This window comes from Staurois parvus, unplaced genomic scaffold, assembly GCF_062004578.1.
Source record: "Staurois parvus isolate SC_StPar_1 unplaced genomic scaffold, SC_StPar_1.0 ptg000362l, whole genome shotgun sequence".
Lineage (NCBI taxonomy): Eukaryota > Metazoa > Chordata > Amphibia > Anura > Ranidae > Staurois > Staurois parvus.
Window position 1 is genome coordinate 5,447,673 of NW_028318158.1, and position 17,683 is coordinate 5,465,355.

Below are 17,683 nucleotides of genomic sequence, written 5' to 3' on the forward strand. Positions count from 1 at the left end.
CTCACCTCGTGGGGTATCACTAATGATAAGAAAGGTGAGGAATCAGCCCAGAACTACAAGGGAGGAGCTGGTCAATGACATGAATAGAGCTGGGACCACAGTTTCAAAGGTCACTGTCGATAGAACACTACGCCCTCATGGTTTCAAATCATGTATTGCACAGAAGGTTCCCCTGCTCAAGTCATCACATGTCCAGGCCTGTCTGAAGTTTGCCACTGACCATCTGGATGATCCAGAGGAGGCATGGGAGAAAGTCATGTGGTCAGATGAGACCAAAGTAGAACTTTTTGGTCTAAACTTCACTCATCGTGTTTGAGGGAAAAAGGATGAGTTGCATCCCAAGAACACTATCCCTACTGTGAAGCATGGGGGTGGTAACATCATGCTTTGGGGGTGCTTTTCTGCGAAGGGGACAGGACGACTGCACTGTATTAAAGAGAGGATGAATGGGGCCATTTATTGTGAGATTTTGAGCAACAACCTCCTTCCCTCAGTCAGAGCACTGAAGATGGGTCGTGGCTGGGTCTTCCAACATGACAACGTCCCGAAGCACACAGCCAGGATAACCAAGGAGTGGCTCCGTTAGAAGCATATCAAGGTTCTGGAGTGGCCTAGCCAGTCTCCAGACCTAAATCCAATAGAACATCTTTGGAGGGAGCTGAAACTCTGTGTTGCTCAGCGACAGCCCCGAAACCTGACAGATCTAGAGGAGATCTGTGTGGAGGAGTGGGCCAAAATCCCTGTTGCAGTGTGTGCAAACCTGGCCAAGAACTACAGGAAACGTTTGACCTCTGTAATTGCAAACAAAGGCTTCTGTACCAAATATTAACACTGATTTTCTCAGGTGTTCAAATACTTATGTTCAGCAGTGCAAGACAAATAAATTCTTTAAAAATCATACAATGCGATTTCCTGAATTTTTTTTTTTTAATTCTGTCTCAGAGTGGGAATGCACCTACAATGTGAATTTCAGAACCCTCCATGATTTCTAAGTGGGAGAACTTGCAAAATCGCAGGGTGTTCAAATACTTCTGTACCTCACTATACACACACGTACGTACGTACATAAGTAGAGGCATAGTCCACTGTTGTCAGGAAGCCTTTCCTAAGCAGTGATGTGCAGCCAATGCTGGAGCTGAGTGTATGTCGATAGGTAGTGGATGATCTTCTTCAGCCTCTGAGATGAAGAAATGATAAAAGAAAAACAAATAAAACCTGGCATTTGCTTATGATACACAATACTTAAGCAAACTAAATCTAGTTGGGGCTTAGATTGACTGTAAACTTCTTCTCTTATTGAAGTGTATGGAGGAGAAGGACTAACTACCAATATTTCTTGCTTTGTGATCAAATTGCAGCATTGTGTGATCATGGGAGATTGACGCACTACTGAAAATCTTTTGTGTAGCAGCTAAGCGTAATTTAATGCAAAGAGATCATGAGATTTTAGTTGAATAATTGAGTGATTAAATTTGCCCATGTTATACTGCATGAGAATCCAGGAACCTCCATTATACTGTCTGTCCTTCAGGGAGCCAGGAACCACTGATAATGTATGGAGAGCCTGTACATCTTTCCAAGAGCAAGGAACCCGTTATACTGTACTGGGGAGCCCTACATCATTCCTGGAGCTATTATTCTGTTATACTGTACAGGGAGCCTATACCTTTTGTTTGCTTACTCCCAGAGCAAGGAACTTCTGCACAGTTTAGAAGAGGTTGCTGGCTCCTCAAGTACATGCTTCCCATGCAGCTTTGCAGAAGTCTGTATACCTTTACTTGAGCTTGCAACCTCCATTATACTGTATGGGGAACCTGTCCATCATTCTGGGAGCCAGCAGCCTCTATTATACTCTACTAGGAATCCTGGAACCTCTGTTATCCGAGGAGACTGTACACACTCCAGGAGCCTGGAAAATCTGTTGAGCTACATAAGCAGCATGTATATCCTTGAGGAACCAGCAACCTGTGCTGTACTGTATAGAAAGTCTGTAAATCCTTCCTGGAGTCAGCATTCTGTAATACTGCCCAGGTACCAGCCATAGGGTATAGTAGTCTACCAGGCAGTGTGAAGCCACAGACATCTGCATCTGAGGGCTCTGCTTAGAATTATTTGTTATTTAAGGATTTTTTTTTTGTAATATTTATACATATATGTTACGTAGACACATATATTACATATACATATTTGAGTATGGTATTTTAAAGGGTATGTTCACCTTTTGGAGCATGTTACACTTTACACCCATATTTAGGGTGTAACATGCTGAAGGTCCTACCCCCTGATTCCCCCCCCCCCCCAACCCATGACAGTGGGTGGGGGATTCTTTCCCTGTACCTGCAGTTACATTTTGAAAAAGGCGCACCATTCATTTACAGCAATCTGTAAATGAGAAAACTTACATGTCCTGTCTGCCACTACAGCACATGGCATGTAGTTCTCCATGAACTGTGATGGAGCTGAAGAGTGCCCTTGTAGTTCACTGGCTCTTCCTCCACCTTGTAATTGTCTTCCCATATGCAGGTATGGGCAGGAAAGCCGAAGGCAGTGTCTGCAGGAGTCTGACATTGCACCCGCGATCTACTGATTACTGGTAAAATGCGCTGCAGGCTCATCTGAAAAAATAACAAATGCACAATTTTTTCCCTGCAAAATTATGTGCATTTTGTATTTTTTTTTTTTTTTTCAAAAAAAGCTGAACTTAACCTTTCAACTGTAATATGGTAAAAGTGCCCGCAGCTTCATTTTTAAAGGTGGGCCCTTTTTATTTTTCCACCTTTTTATAAATATTTCCACATTATAAATAGACCACAGAGCGATAAACCACAAATCAAATAGTTTCCTAAGAAAGCCATCAGAATATGGTTGTGGCTAGAACAGCTTGTCCCATGCTACTCATACCTTGTTTACTCTTGTATTGGAGAAGAGAGCAGGGAGAGCCCATCACTGACCTGTCAGGCGAGGAATTATGCTACAGATTCCTTGGTAGGGTGGAGGCACCTGAGGGTTAAAGAGCATTGTAAAAATCCACAACATGGGATTTCTAGGAGAAGAGAAATATTCTTGAGCAAAACTATAGACTAGCAAGCCATATCTATCTGTCTCTCTGACCATACCCTTTACACCAATTTGTTGGATATGTTGATGGACTGTACAGGAAACGCAATGCTTCTAAAAAGCTGATGACAGCAGAATGGCCCAATCAGAATATAAGATAACATTATCCTGGGGCTTGTGCACACAGCATTACTCAGCCAACCTTATGTTTCTCATCATGTTTTACTGCATACATACAAGCTGCAGAATAAACCTCGTCTGAACCAGAAAAATCCATAGATTCCCCTATTCATGCTAAACAGTGCAGATGGACAATCTCCTGCTGACAGCTATTATATTCTGACAGTCAGCACCTGCAGCTGTCACAATGCATGAACAGTGACTGCAGCATATTGGCTACAGCTGCTGTTGGGACAACTTTGTTCCACCTGGCTCCTTCATTTTCCCAGCTGAACTTTGTGAAGCTGGGAGGTGCCAACAGGGCCACCTATGGCTTGATTTTCAGCTAATTCACAGGAATCTGCTAAAATTGGAGCTGTGTATGGCCAGCTTGAGAAAGAGAAAATGAGATTTCCACAGCATTATTTTCATTTCTTTGCCTCTCATCCCACCTTCCTCAGGGTATTCCGACACCTCCACCTTCCTCAGGGTATTCCGACACCTCCACCTTCCTCAGGGCATTCCGACACCAGCGCCCTCCTCAGGGCATTCCGACACCAGCGCCCTCCTCAGGGCATTCCGACACCAGCGCCCTCCTCAGGGCATTCCGACACCAGCGCCCTCCTCAGGGCATTCCGACACCAGCGCCCTCCTCAGGGCATTCCGACACCAGCGCCTTCCTCAGGGCATTCCGACACCAGCGCCCTCCTCAGGGCATTCTCACTCCTTTGCCTCTCTTCCCACTCACTTCACTATTTTGTAACTCCTTCCTCTATTTTGTCACCCATCTCCGTGTGTTCTCATCCCTTCCCTTTCCTCAAACCTCTGTGTGTACCTGCGTGTCCCCCTCACTTCCTGCCCCTCTAAGTGTGTTCTCACTTCTCCCCTCTCTTACCTCTTGGGCTGCATGAGAGAATTCACTTGATTCCTCCATGTACATTGAACATGGATGATGGTGGAATATGTATTGCGAGCCATTGTATTCCAATAGTCCAAATCGTGAAATGCGTCTAATTGGATGCAGTCACTGTGCACTAACAATTTCCCACCTTGCTCCTTTTATTTTACATTCAGGTTTGTTGCTGACAGGACCCCCCCATAGCTCAAATTTGGTCCAGTTCAGCAGAAATCATCTGAAATTTTTGCTGTGTATGGGCAGCTTAAAGGATAAGTTAATCTTTGGGAACATGAAACATGTTCCCAAAGCTGCAGCTGCCGCATGTATGGGGAGACTCCCCCCCCCCCCCATACTATCTGTCAAATTTGAAAACTGTGCAGCTGTGCAAGGCTCCGCCAACACGGCCGCGTTACTGATTCACGGACTTCCATGAATGAGTCCAGGGGTGTGGAAATTTTTGAATGTCCAGGGACTAAATTGGAGCCCCAATCTACTTGTCCAGATAAAAAGAAATAAAAAAATTAACCAAAACTGTATTTAAATCGGAGGTGATATTAGGAATGACTTTTAAAAACAAAAGCGGCTTTATGGTGACTGAAAGGTTTAATAATTTTAACATTGCACTGTTTATCTCCGACTCCCCCACCCACAGCACCTCATCCGGGGGCTAGCAGGGAGGGGAGACACCTTGCAGTGTAATGAGCACCAATTGGCTGCTGCTCAGGAAAGGGTGCGTCAGGGCTTATCCTTTACCTCTTTCGCTGCCAGATCCGTGTTTGCATTTTTTGCACAAGTTTAAAAAATCATTTTAGGCCTGAAGATTATATAAAACCCCCAAACATATTTTTTCTGAAAGCGGAGACCCTGGAGAATAAAATAGTTCTAATTTTTTATGTTGCATGATATTACCGCACAATTTCAGTAAATAATACAAATAAGATCATTTTAGGGCACAAAAAAGCAATAAATTACCCTTTTTTTTTGTAAAATATAAAAGATGAGGTTGCATTGAGTGAATAGATATCCAACTTCTCAAACTTTAAATTTGCGTGCGCTTGTGAAATGGCGCCGAACTTCAGTACCCTATATTTTCTAAAGGCGACACTTTTAAAGCTCCTTATAGGTCATCAGTTTAGTGTTATGGAGGAGGTCTGCTGCTAGAATTATTGCTCTTTCTGGTGTGCGCAGTGATATGTAACCTGTATCACAATCAACGGTTTCATGTGTAGGCGCCCCGGCGTGTGCTTTTACGTTTGTACGTGCGTATATGTGGGTCTTTTGGGAGGGGATGGTATGTGCTTGGGTGTAACTTTCATTTTTTACAATTAAAAAAAAAACTAAGCTTTTTGTTTTTACCTTTTATTTTTCATCACATAGGGGACAATATCCCCCATGTGATGATTATTTGGTGACAGATTCTCTTTATTGAGGCATCCAGGGTCTAAAAGACCATGCATGTCTCCCCTGCGCTCCACGGAATGTAATGCGGTGCACATTGCACCGCATTACATTCTATTCCCGGGGATTGCCTTACAATCTGTCAACAGGGACCCGGAAATGACTTCATAACATCTCTTCTGGGTTAGAACAAGAAGGGGAGGGGAGCAGACGTATCCGCTCTTCTCTCTTCCCTCTAGCTGACAGCGAGCCAACCCCGGGCCTGCAGATAGTCAAGCGGAAGCCAGGAGACCTCTGGGGGGGGGGGGGGGGTGCATGCGGCATGTGGAGCATCATGGCAGTTCATTGAAGCTTCCTGTCCGATTATCTGCTTGACCGTACATCCCCTACAGCAAGCAGATATTCTGCAGGGGACCTACATAGCATCAGTGATCTACTGATCGCTAGTGCAATGCTTTCCAGGCTCCTGCAGACGAAAATAATGAATGCACTTTTTTTTATACCTGCAAAAAAATGTGCATTTATTATTTTTGTCTAAAAGGTGAACTTATCCTTTAAGATTCAGGTGTAGAGATTTTACATTAAGGTTTCTGAAAGAGAAGAAACCCTTCATTGTCTTTATTGTGTGCTCAGAAATGGAGAAAGAAAAGATGAAGAATACAGGAGAGATATCTGGTGTAATACTTCTGAGGAATCAAGGTGATGGACCAAACAAGGAGGTCTAACTTGTGTCTGAAACTAGTTCTAACTAGTTGCTTGAAACTATGAGGAATCAACAGTCTGAAGGAAGGATAAGTTCACCTTAAAATAAATGCACGGTTTTAACCTGCATTTCATTATTTTTTAATTTTTTTGTATTGGGAGCCTGTTGCAGGTGCATTGCAGGGCTGCTGCAGACTGTCAGTATAAGCGGTCTGCTCATACCTTGTTCAGGCAGGCAGATACACACTGACAGGAATCATCAATGCACTACCACAGCACTCAACAGTGCCCTAATAGTTCATTGAGAACTACAAGTTGACAGCCGCAAAGACTGCCAGTATATGCTGTTCTCCCATTCACATAAATCTGCAGGGATCCAGTCATGTTTTTCTTAAATTGTGATAGCAGGCACAGGGAGAGGATCTCAAGGGAGGAGTAGCTGCAGCAGTAACATGTTGCATGTTACACCCTGGATACGGATGTAACATGTTATAAAAGGTGAACTTACCCTTTAGGAATGTATGTTTTAAAATAAACATTTAATTCAAAGCTAGGATCACACTCAACACTTGTGGGGGTGTCCAGAAAGCTTTTAAAAGTATTGTGAGAGGGACCAGGTATTCTGCGCTGAGAATTCTGTGTTTAAAAATTGGAAATTTTATGTGGAGCTTCCCCAAAAAAATTATCCAGTGACAGGGAGAGTAGAAGGAATTCTGTATCTCAGGTATTGTCTGTTTAATGGTGTTACCTGTCCAGTGTCTGCCAGTAAGTGAACCTAGACTGACTAGCATATCTGAAGCCAAAACAGTTTTTCAGTTTAGGGTATTACAGGGAAGGGTTAATAAGCCTGGGATTTCCTTTCATTTTCTGTTCTATTATTAAACACAAATGCAAGAGGAAATCTCTCCAAAGTGAAAACCCTTTTTTAGGCTGGGTTCACACTATAGCGGGCGTGGGAAGGAAAGTCAATCATACCTGTTCCTGCACCCGCAGCCAAAATGTGCTGCTTCTATGCAGACGTGTGGGGGTGCCATTATTTCTTAATGGCACCCCCACACATAGAAAAATGCAGCACATTTGTAAGTGCTTGAAACCACATGGTGCTTTTGCGTGTATCTGTGCAGCTGCGTTTTAGAAAAGGTGCAGGGACCTGTGTGTCTCCGTCCCAATGAATGGGCTGCTGTGCCTGCGCAAATGCAACAAAACCCATGTATGAACCAAGTCCTGGGACACTTGTTCCAGTGGCTACCTAAGTGGAAGATCTAATCTTCCCATTCTTGTGACAATGCAAACTTGAATTTTCCCTCATAAAAGCTTTTGCTTTATATATACTTTACACATTTTGCTGTGGCCTTGTGGAACAGGGTGGGGTACATATTACGAGGAGCGGTTTTCATTGGATTCACTGGAGTTATGAGAAAATAGCAAGGTGGCATCAAACTGATACCCTCTTAAACGCAAATATAATTTTTTCTCAAATATACTTGATATCTAAACACCCAATAAAGAAAACAAAAAGCATACAGAAACTTTTTGGTTAAGGATCTCATTATGTTTAAAATACACTGTTGCTAGATATACAGGGAGTGTATGTGGGTAATAAGTATTTTACTAATCTTTGCTAATATGTAAACGAATCTCATGTGCCAAACGTCATACATTATCTGAGTTTGAGAGCCCATCACTGAAATTGAAATACCTTGAGACAGGCCCAGGGGTGTTTAGCTACACAACTAACTATAATAGGTTGTAGGTAAGTGATAATGCACACTGACAACATCTCTCATAGTTTGTTTTCTTTGTTTCAGTACACGGCCCTCCTCCAGTTCCAAGAGATTTTCCGCCAAGACCTCTGATACCGCCTGGTGGAATACCTCCTGATCCAAGAGTCCTGATTCGAGGGCAGTTACCGCCTAGAGATTACCCTCCAGGCCCTGTTCCATTGCATGCACCTAGAGACTACCCAATGCCGCCTCCAGGAGCCAGAGACTTCCCACCAGGACTGCCCCCTCCAGGACCCAGGGACTTCCTGCCAGGCCCACCACTTCCTGTATCCCGGGACTTCCCTCCTAGTGCTCTGCCTCCTAGAGATTTCCCACCTGGTCCCCCTCCGCCTGGAGCTCGAGATTTCTTTCCAGGTCCTCTACCACCAATCGCTCGGGACTTCCCTCCTGGTCTTCCACCCCTAGGAGCTCATGACATGCCTCTAGGAATGAGGGACTTCCCACAAGGTCCACTACCTCCAGGCGCCAGAGATTTTCCACCCGGGCTCCCTCCTCCAGGCGCTAGAGACTTCCCACCAGTACTGCCTCCTCTTGGTTCAAGAGAGTTTGTCCCAGGCCTACCACCTCCTGGAGCCAGGAATTTCCTACCTGGGCCACCACTAGGTCCTAGAGAATTTCTACAAGGCCCTCCTCCACCTGGAGCAAGAGACTTTCCTCCAGGTCCCCCACCTAGGGACTTTATACCAGGACCACATCCTGGAGTACCTGCTGGGCCTTCATTATCTGATCAGCGACCTGTTGCGCAGAGTCATAATCCATTATCACAGACAGACAAAGAACAGTCACAAGCTCAAAACAAACCCTAAAATTTGACACAAATCTGCTGGCACAGTTCGATTGTAATGGATAAAGTTACCGGTTTACAAAAACTTCCAGTTTATTATTTCACGTGTCTTATATTTGCAATAAATATTTTATTCCATTCAACCTCCTTAGAAATTTTAATGGTTAATTATTTGCAGCACATTGCAATTTTTGTTTTCTTGGCTGTATCAAATTCTGAAACCGGGTATTTTTTTTTTTTGTAAACTTTTTCCAAGTGTGCAATACAAAACTCAACATTTTTAGTTTTAATTATGCTCCTTTTTTGCCAGATTTTTAAAAAAGTTATTATTTAAATGCTCCGTATGTAGCCATGATTTGTGGAAAGAAACAAATGTCTAAAATCTTTGAAAAACATTTCCTGTGGAAATAAAATTTTTTAAGAATATCATTATTCTGATTGGTTTCCACACTTGGCTAGCTTAATCCTATTCTATACCACTGGTTTACATAGGACAGATACTTGTTTTTAACATCTGGGACTGAGGAACCAGAAAGAGTATAAATGTATATTGAAAATAATAATAAAGAATTGAAAATTTAAGTTGTGTGCCTCAGTGATTTGTGAATCTGGCGAAGCGTAATAGTTTAACTCCTGGCAGATATTAAAGACACTAATTCTGTTCTGCAATCTTGAATACGTTAACATTATTATTTCTTATCTAAGCAGTGTTGGTGCCTGAATTTGACTTGGTATCTGACTCTTGCATTCCCTGTACAACAGAGCTCAGAATGGGAGAGGGAGAAGCAGCATAAGGAGCCCATTAGTTCATGTGCTAACAAGAAACATGCTGATGAGCTCATCGGTTTACTGCTTTTCTTCTCACTGTTCAGTCACAGGCTGGGGGAGGGACAAGACCTGGAAAGCTTGCCATACATTAGTAGATCAACGAACAAACATACGAAAAATTGAAGTACATTCGACGAGTAGATGAATGCCATTCAAAAGTATTTCAAAATTTAATTTTGCTTTTGTCAAATTACTCTATTTCCAGATATTGTTCAATAAATAGTTCAGATGTACAGTTCACGAAGCCATACCAGATAGAAAAAAACATAAGATAGGTGCAACATACTGCTCAATCAACTTGGCTGTTAGCTTTACATCTCAAAGAAACATATAAAGGAATAGTACATATAAGTTTTCCCCTGGACTCTGAATTCTGTGAAGGCCCCAGATATGAAAATTTGAGTATTAATGTTTATATGGAAATTGTAATTCGTTTTGCTTTTTAACATTCAGTACGGGAACTAATGGACTTTGGCAAAAGAGAAAAAATTCCCATCCTACACCTTCGAATTTTCTTGTGACTGTGGTTGAAAACAAATGTTGGTTGACACCACTGATTCTTAGAAAATCGAACAAATTATGTTAAGCTAACTACATACTAGTGGAATTTTGTTCAAAGTTTAAGTGTTACTTAACTGCAACATGAGAAATCGGATCTCCTTCCCTGCTGGTCAGGGCTGTGCTGTGTAAAACTTGGGACTGGATGGACAGAAATACCAATCCTTTCACGGGTAAAACAACTTCCATATGTGTATTTCATCTGTTTGACTGGAGTTCAGTTTTAAACTTTTAAGGAGCAAAATGCCTACACTTTTGTTTTTTTTGTCATATTGTTAAATATTTTTCTTCTACCATTTTCTTGCTGTGTTTGATTCCAGAAATCTACAATAAAGAAAAACTGTCATAAATTTGGATGGGGGGAAAAAAAGAAAAAATGGGCACCCTCTGTTTTGCTGTAAAAGTTCACCTGTGCCCTGCTCTATTCTGAGTTTCTCTAATGGTTTGTGAGAGTGCCAATCGCAATTAAGAGCTGTCAGAGAGGAGCAGATTACAGGGCCTGGATTTTCTTTTCTTTGAAGTGCCTGGTTTTCTGGTTGGTTTACTGTAAAGTTGGATTTCAAGGAGATATTAATACAGCATTTAAAGTGTATCAACATTCAAAACATCTTGTATTGGATAGAGTAGGAAAGATACAGAACCCCTATTAGGACTTTTTATGCACTGTGTTTCCAATGCAAAGATTTTTTTTTTTTCCCTCATGGTGACAACTGTTATTGCAAATCCAAAATTTGACAATTATCCCTTGAACAGGACTAAAGTGGAAATCTTCCAATGGGGCTGTTTGTTCTGGTATCAATCAGGAGGAATTTTCCTCTCGCTCCCTTTTGTGAGTCTGGAACAGGAGTGCTGTCAGGAACAGGGCAAGTGACCAACCTCAAATAAGATGAATTTTGACTTGCCTGTAAATCCTATATCTTGGAGTACACTACACAGGCCTGTACCTTCAAGTGATTGGACACTGCAAAGCTTTGAGGACCGACCCTATAACTACCCCACTCTGTGAGTCCCCCGTTTAGCAGCAAGTAAAGCATAGTAACCAAGGAATGGAAGGGAGGGTGTCTTGTACTGTACTCCAAGATATGGAATTTACAGGTAAGTCAAAAATCCTTTTATCTTAATTGTACAGTACACGGGACAGGCAAAGTATTCAAAGACCCTGGGCCACCCTCAAGCAATGAATAAGGATGGACAACAACTAGGCAAACCAGAACTGTGCCAACTGACCCACCTTCAGAGCACCACAAGAACCCTGTGGCTAAAAACTGCATCTGTAGAAGATTAGATGTCTACCTGGTAAAACATTGAAAGAGTATAAGCAGAGGACTAGGAGGTGGCCTTACACATCTGGGCTGCAGTGACCTGATGGAGGAAATTCCAAGAAACTCTCACCAATCTGGTGGAATGAGCACATAAATCATAATTTGTAAGCTCTGGTGATCAGTGTTCATATCTATTAAGCAATGGTAGCCTTTGTAACAGGCATAGGGAATCAGTCTTCCTCATGGAAGCTGTTGCTTTGAGGTAGACTCTAAAGACTCTACCTGCAGGCAGTAATGAAAGATTTACTTTTGATGCTTTGAAGCAGGACATAAGGATCTTAAAGTGTTACTAAACCGAGGACCCTGCATTCACTTTATCTGGTCTCCAACAGTACACACTACATGGAAATGTAATTATTTTAGTAAATATAAACTGCAAAATACCTTTTCTCAGCAAAAGTTAGAGCAGCTTTGTGACTTATATCTGTGTACAGCCCAGCACGAGGGAGTTTGGAGGAGTTCTCTTTCTGCTCTAGGAGGAAGCAAAACCCCTGACCTCTTTCTGACCAGTGCTGATTAGCCCTGTGCTGATCATATGCACTCTCAAGAAAAGGGAAAAAAAAACCTCTAGCAATACACACCAAACTGAGCATGTACAAATGCCTACAGTTCAGATAAGAGGCAGTTGCTTGAAAAAGGAAACCGAGAAGAAAGGATCAGACTTTTTTTTTGTTTTGTTTTACACAATGCAAAAGATTAACCCCTTAGGTTCCACAGTGAGTATAACAAGCATGCTTTACTGCACATAGACTGTTTTTATTGTGGGTTTAGTACACCTTTAAGACACTTCAATGAGATGGAAGCCCGAGTGCCGGTTCACATATATGCGGAAAAACATTGCTTCATATGGGGCCTGTTCACATTTGGCGGTGCGGATTCAGTGCGGTTTGAAAAAGAGTCATGCATGATTTCTGAGCAGTGCGATATGGTTCAGGTGCAGATCACAGGCTATTCACTTCTATGGGAACCGTTTCTAATCCGCATATTTGAGAACAGGATAATCCTTTCCTGAACCTGATATAAACCCGACATGAATCGGTGAACAACTACTGTATCAATTAGCTATGAAACCTGACCTTCAATCTGCACCGGACATGTGTGAATCAGCAGTGATACTGTTTTAGGAAGAAAGGATGATCTTGGATGTAAGACTACCTTGTCATTGTTAAGGACGAGGAAAGACTCTAAAGTACAAGAAAGAGTTGCCAATTCAGGCACATCTGACAGACGTGATAGCTACCAAAAAGGCCATTTTGCAGGAGAGCTCATCTAGGGCAGGGGTCCTCAAACTACGGCCCACCAAAGCCATTTATGCAGCTCACTGGGTCAAGGCTTGACCGCGAGGACTCAGCGAGCGGCAGCCTGGAAGTCCCTGATTTCTCCTGCTGCAGCCAGAGGAGCAACAGGAGAAGAGGAGAGTGCACTAGGTACAGTGCATTGCAGTGTCCAGTGCGTTAGAGAGTACAATGCACGGCGGTGTCAAGTTCGTTACAGAGTACAATGCACGGCGGTGTCAAGTTCGTTACAGAGTACAATGCACGGCGGTGTCCAGTGCGTTACAGTTTACAATGCATTGCGGTGTCCAGTGCGTTACAGTTTACAATGCATTGCGGTGTCCAGTGCGTTACAGTTTACAATGCATGGCGGTGTCCAGTGCGTTACAGAGTACAGTGCATTGCGGTGTCCAGTGCGTTACAGAGTACAATGCACGGCGGTGTCCAGTGCGTTACAGTTTACAATGCATTGCGGTGTCCAGTGCGTTACAGAGTACAGTGCATTGCGGTGTCCAGTGCGTTACAGAGTACAGTGCATTGCGGTGTCCAGTGCGTTACAGAGTACAATGCATTGCGGTGTCCAGTGTGTTACAGAGTACAATGCATTTTAAATATTGTATTGTTTTTTCTTGTTTTTTTTTTCACTAAAAAGAAGATATGTGCGGTGTGCATAGGAATTTGTTCATATTTTATTCAAACGATAGTCCAGTCCCCAAACAGTGTGAAGGTCCGTGAACTGGCCCCCTGTTTAAAAAGTTTGAGGACCCCTACCTTAAAGGTTCATCCCTCACTGGCAGCTAAGAACCATTAGCTTGGATCTGGTTCTCTCTGTGCTTTAGAAGCTGCCATTTGAACACCATCAGAAACATTCCCTTTTCTGCTTTCACCCACATGGTGGTATTCCTTGCAACCTCTGGAAGATGAATGCCTGAAATAGCAGCTTTGTTCCTCTAGAAACCTTTTCTGGTTTTGCATAGAAATGAGGCAGCCACCGGACTTCTTTCTTGCCTTTTGTCTTTCACCTCAGCCATGACCTGAATTTGGTTTGAACTGTCCATCTCTCCCCCACTGTTTCTTTCAGAAAGGATGATCCCTTTTTGTCATACCGGATGGTCCCCATAAAGGTGCTCTGATTTCCATAGGTGGCTGAGACAGACCATATTTCAAGCTCAGAATCTTTAGGATCAGGTTCCACCCTTTGCTGATCTGGTGCACTCTACTGGATCTGGGAGTGCTTTTTGGCTTCAGGTTACTATTTCCCATATTTGCAAAGCTGTCACTTGATTTTCTCTTTATTTATTTATTTTCTATGCTCTACCACACTCAGGTCTCATCTGTCCCCAGTTCTGTTGCTTTCTTCCTGGACCTCAGTGTTTGTTAGATGATCAGGAACTCTGTGCTAAAGTTTACAATAACACACATAATGTTAATAGCACTTTATGCAATGGATTTAAAGAGATAGGAGGATGTATAAATATTCTTGGTGTTTGCCTGCTGTGGTGCTCACCCTCTGCTGGACTAGTTTTGGACATCCCAAAACTGAATGGCCACTGTAATATGCTTTTCTTGGATATAAAAATACATAGCCAGTACATTTAAACCGGCCATAGATGGTTGGAATCCCGGCCAGATTAGCAGGAACAGGCTGATATTCAATTCATCTATGAGCAGTTCAGCCACCCTGCTGAATGTATTTTTTGTGCATGCGATTACTGCCAGCGGCTATCGCTACTAGCAGTGATCAGTGTGCTCTGCTGCCAGGGAAGGTTGCCTGCCAGCAGAACACAAGAGCACTGCGGGAGTGATTCCGCAATTAACACTGAATGTGTTGATGGGGGAATCAAGCAATTTTCTTTCCTTCCACCCAACTCATGACAAGTACGATCCAGAAGTGGTTCCCACAGCGGTTAATGAGCCTGTAATCTGCACTTTAACCAGACCACACTGCTCAGAAATCAGGCAAGACTCTTTCAATCGCATTGAATCCACAGATTTGATGCGGTTCAAACCGCAGTGTGGACTGAACTTTGGACTGGGGGCTCCACACAGAGCTTGTTTTATGCTGGTCACCAGCAATGTCTGTGAGTGCAATACGGTTTTATTTTTTTATTTTCAGGTACATATTTAGCGCTGTCAATTTACTCAGCACTTTATACATATATATTGTACAGTCACATCAGTCCCTAACCCTCAAGGGGTGTACAATCTAAGGTCTCTAACTCACATTCATACATATACATACTAGGGCCAATTTAGACAGGATCCAATTAACCTACCAGCATGTCCTTGGAGTGTGGGAGGAAACCGGAGTACCCGGAGGAAACCCACACAGGTATAGTGAGAACATTTTAACTCTTTTATTGAACATTGCTACACTATTGGCAGCTTGGCACCTCTCTCTCCCTCTCCTCTCTTGCATTGCAGGAAACTGCATGGGATTCGGACAGGAATCTCACTGAATTCCTGTTTAAACACACGTGATTCTTCGCAGTGCGATTTGAGCCCTTTCATTTTGTATTGGCTCAAAATGCGCCGCAAACTTATCGGTTTTAGGTCTCAGAGCATTTGTAGTACTTGTGCAAATGCTTCGTATCGGCACCAATACCGGTAGCAGTGTAACCGTACTCGCAAAGCTTTGCTTCATGTCTGCGGCAAAAATTATCCAACATGTTGCAATCAGCAAGTGGCAAACCCACGAACGCAACCCATTTAAGCAAATGCAAATGGAGAAGCACCGCAAACGCGTCTCTCCATCAAAAATGGGGCGAGTGAACAGCCACAAATAGCTATGGCCGCTGGCAACGTGTCATAAGAATGTTCTGTACAGGCTGCAGCTACCACTTCACAGGTCTCAAAAACAGCAGCAGAAATCAGCAGATTCCTGCCACTGCCATTCACCGTGACATCCAAATAAAGGGGACTACTATTTTATAACAAGGTTTGGTAACTACTACTTTAGATGTTCTATTGCAGCAAACAGAAAGGAAACAGTGCTCTAGATTGTGACAAGTACGGACAATAGAGGGATAAACCTTGTTCATATTTGAGATTTACAAACACATTAAATTGATTCTAAATGTTAATTTTTTTTTTTTGTAAGACAACAAACATGTCTGTCTATACTTACATGCTGTGTGCAGTGGTTTTGCACACAGCAGCCTGGGTCCTCCTCTTCTCGGGTTCCCCACAGGCTCTCCTGGCTCCTCCTTTCTGTCGGGTGCCCCCGTAGCAAGCAGATTGCTATTCGGATACCCGCTGCTCCGTGTGTCAATTTACACACGGAGCCGTGGCTTGGCCCCACCCCCTCACCTCATTGGCCAACTGATTGTGATCGACAGCAAAAGGAGCCAATGGCTTCTGCTTGCTGTATCAGCAAATGAGGAGGCAGAGACCCAGGGCAGCCGAGGCTGTCATTCACATTGCTGGAATGCAATGAGGCTCAGGTAAGTATTGAGGGGGCTAGCTGGGTCCTAGATTCAAAGCAAATTTGTCAAGCCCTGATCTAGATCAAGGTTTGAGCTGGGTCAGTGCCAAGGTCAGTGTTAATGTCAAAGTAAAAGGAAAAGGTCATGGTTAAGGATCAGGTACATTTTGGGTAGGATTTTTTTTTTTTTTTATTTAAAATAGTATCAGTGTCAGTATGTTTTAGGTAGGATATAAAAAATAGCAAAATTAGCACCATTGTTTTTGGCCTGTACTTCGGGTACAAACAACTAACTTACACATATAGTATGTGGTGTCGCTGTGATTGTCAGGAGCAGGATAATTTATTTTTGGTTGTTCTTTGGTGGTAAATTATGGTAACAGCAAGAAATATACAGCTACATTAAAAAAAAAAAGTGGTATCCATTACCATTTACCAGCAAAAGAAAGCCCACTTTGTCCTGAAAACAACAAGGTATAGTCTACCAGGTTAAAGTTATTGTGATATGTACAGTTGCAAAATTGTGTTCAGGCAGTAAGGGGGTTACATTTATAAATTCTGTCGGTTGGAGATGACACGGCAGCCATTTTGGGCCATTTTTACTTTGATGATAATTAAAAAAAAAATAGGAGATATCTTTTACCATTTACCAGCAAAAGAAAGCCCACTTTGTCCTGAAAAAACACAAGGTATAATCCACCAGGATATACAAAGCTGTTGTGATAATATGTACAGTTACAAAATCGTGTCCAAGCATTAAGGGGTTACATTTTTTAAATTCTGTCACTTAGAGATGACCCGGCGGCCATATTGGGACAGTTTTCCTTTGATATTAATAATAATAATTAAAAAAAAAAAAAGAAAAGATATCCTTTACCATTTAGCTGCAAAAAAACCCCCACTTTGTTCTGAAGAAAACAAGATTGAATCCACCGGGATATACAGAGCTGTTGTGATAATATGTACAGTTGCAAAATTGTGTTCAGACACTAAGGGGTTAAATTTTTAAATCTTGTCAGTTGGAGATGACACGGCGGCCATTTTTCCTTTGATAATAAAACAAAAAATATAGGACATATCCATTACCATTTACCAGCAAAAGAAAGCCCACTTTGTCCTGAACAAAACAAGGTATAATCCACCAGGATATACAAAGCTGTTGTGATGATATGTACAGTTACAATATTGTGTCCAGGCAGTAAGGGGTTAAATTTTGTCAGTTGGTGATGACTCAGCAGTTTTGGTTTCTATAAATAGAAGCCTGAGCAGTGTCTGATCAGTCCTTGTGTGTGAGTGGTGGAGAGCAGAGGCACAAGGACCCATCTCGTCAGCGTATTTTACATCCTTTTCGCAGTTTCAGATTTTTGCATCATTTGCCTATATTCTTGGATTTTTCGGTATTGCTCTCCATATTTAACATCTCAGGTAGGAAATTAGTGGGCTGTTTTGAGATCTAAAGCCCAGCCTTTAGGGGCTGTAGCCCAGATTTCACAGC

General features: G+C 42.6%; 1 protein-coding gene across 1 annotated transcript in view; it reads left to right on the forward strand.

Annotated features, from left to right (window-relative positions):
- The window catches only part of MIA3 (MIA SH3 domain ER export factor 3), a 136,359-nt gene extending 126,995 nt beyond the window's left edge, over positions 1 to 9,364 (forward strand). The window contains exon 30 of the mRNA XM_089684996.1: positions 8,023 to 9,364. Within this exon, the coding sequence (XP_089541122.1) occupies positions 8,023 to 8,804 (782 nt within the window). The 3' untranslated portion in view covers positions 8,805 to 9,364. The remainder of the gene's footprint in view (positions 1 to 8,022) is intronic.
- The last annotated feature ends 8,319 nt before the right edge of the window (positions 9,365 to 17,683 follow it).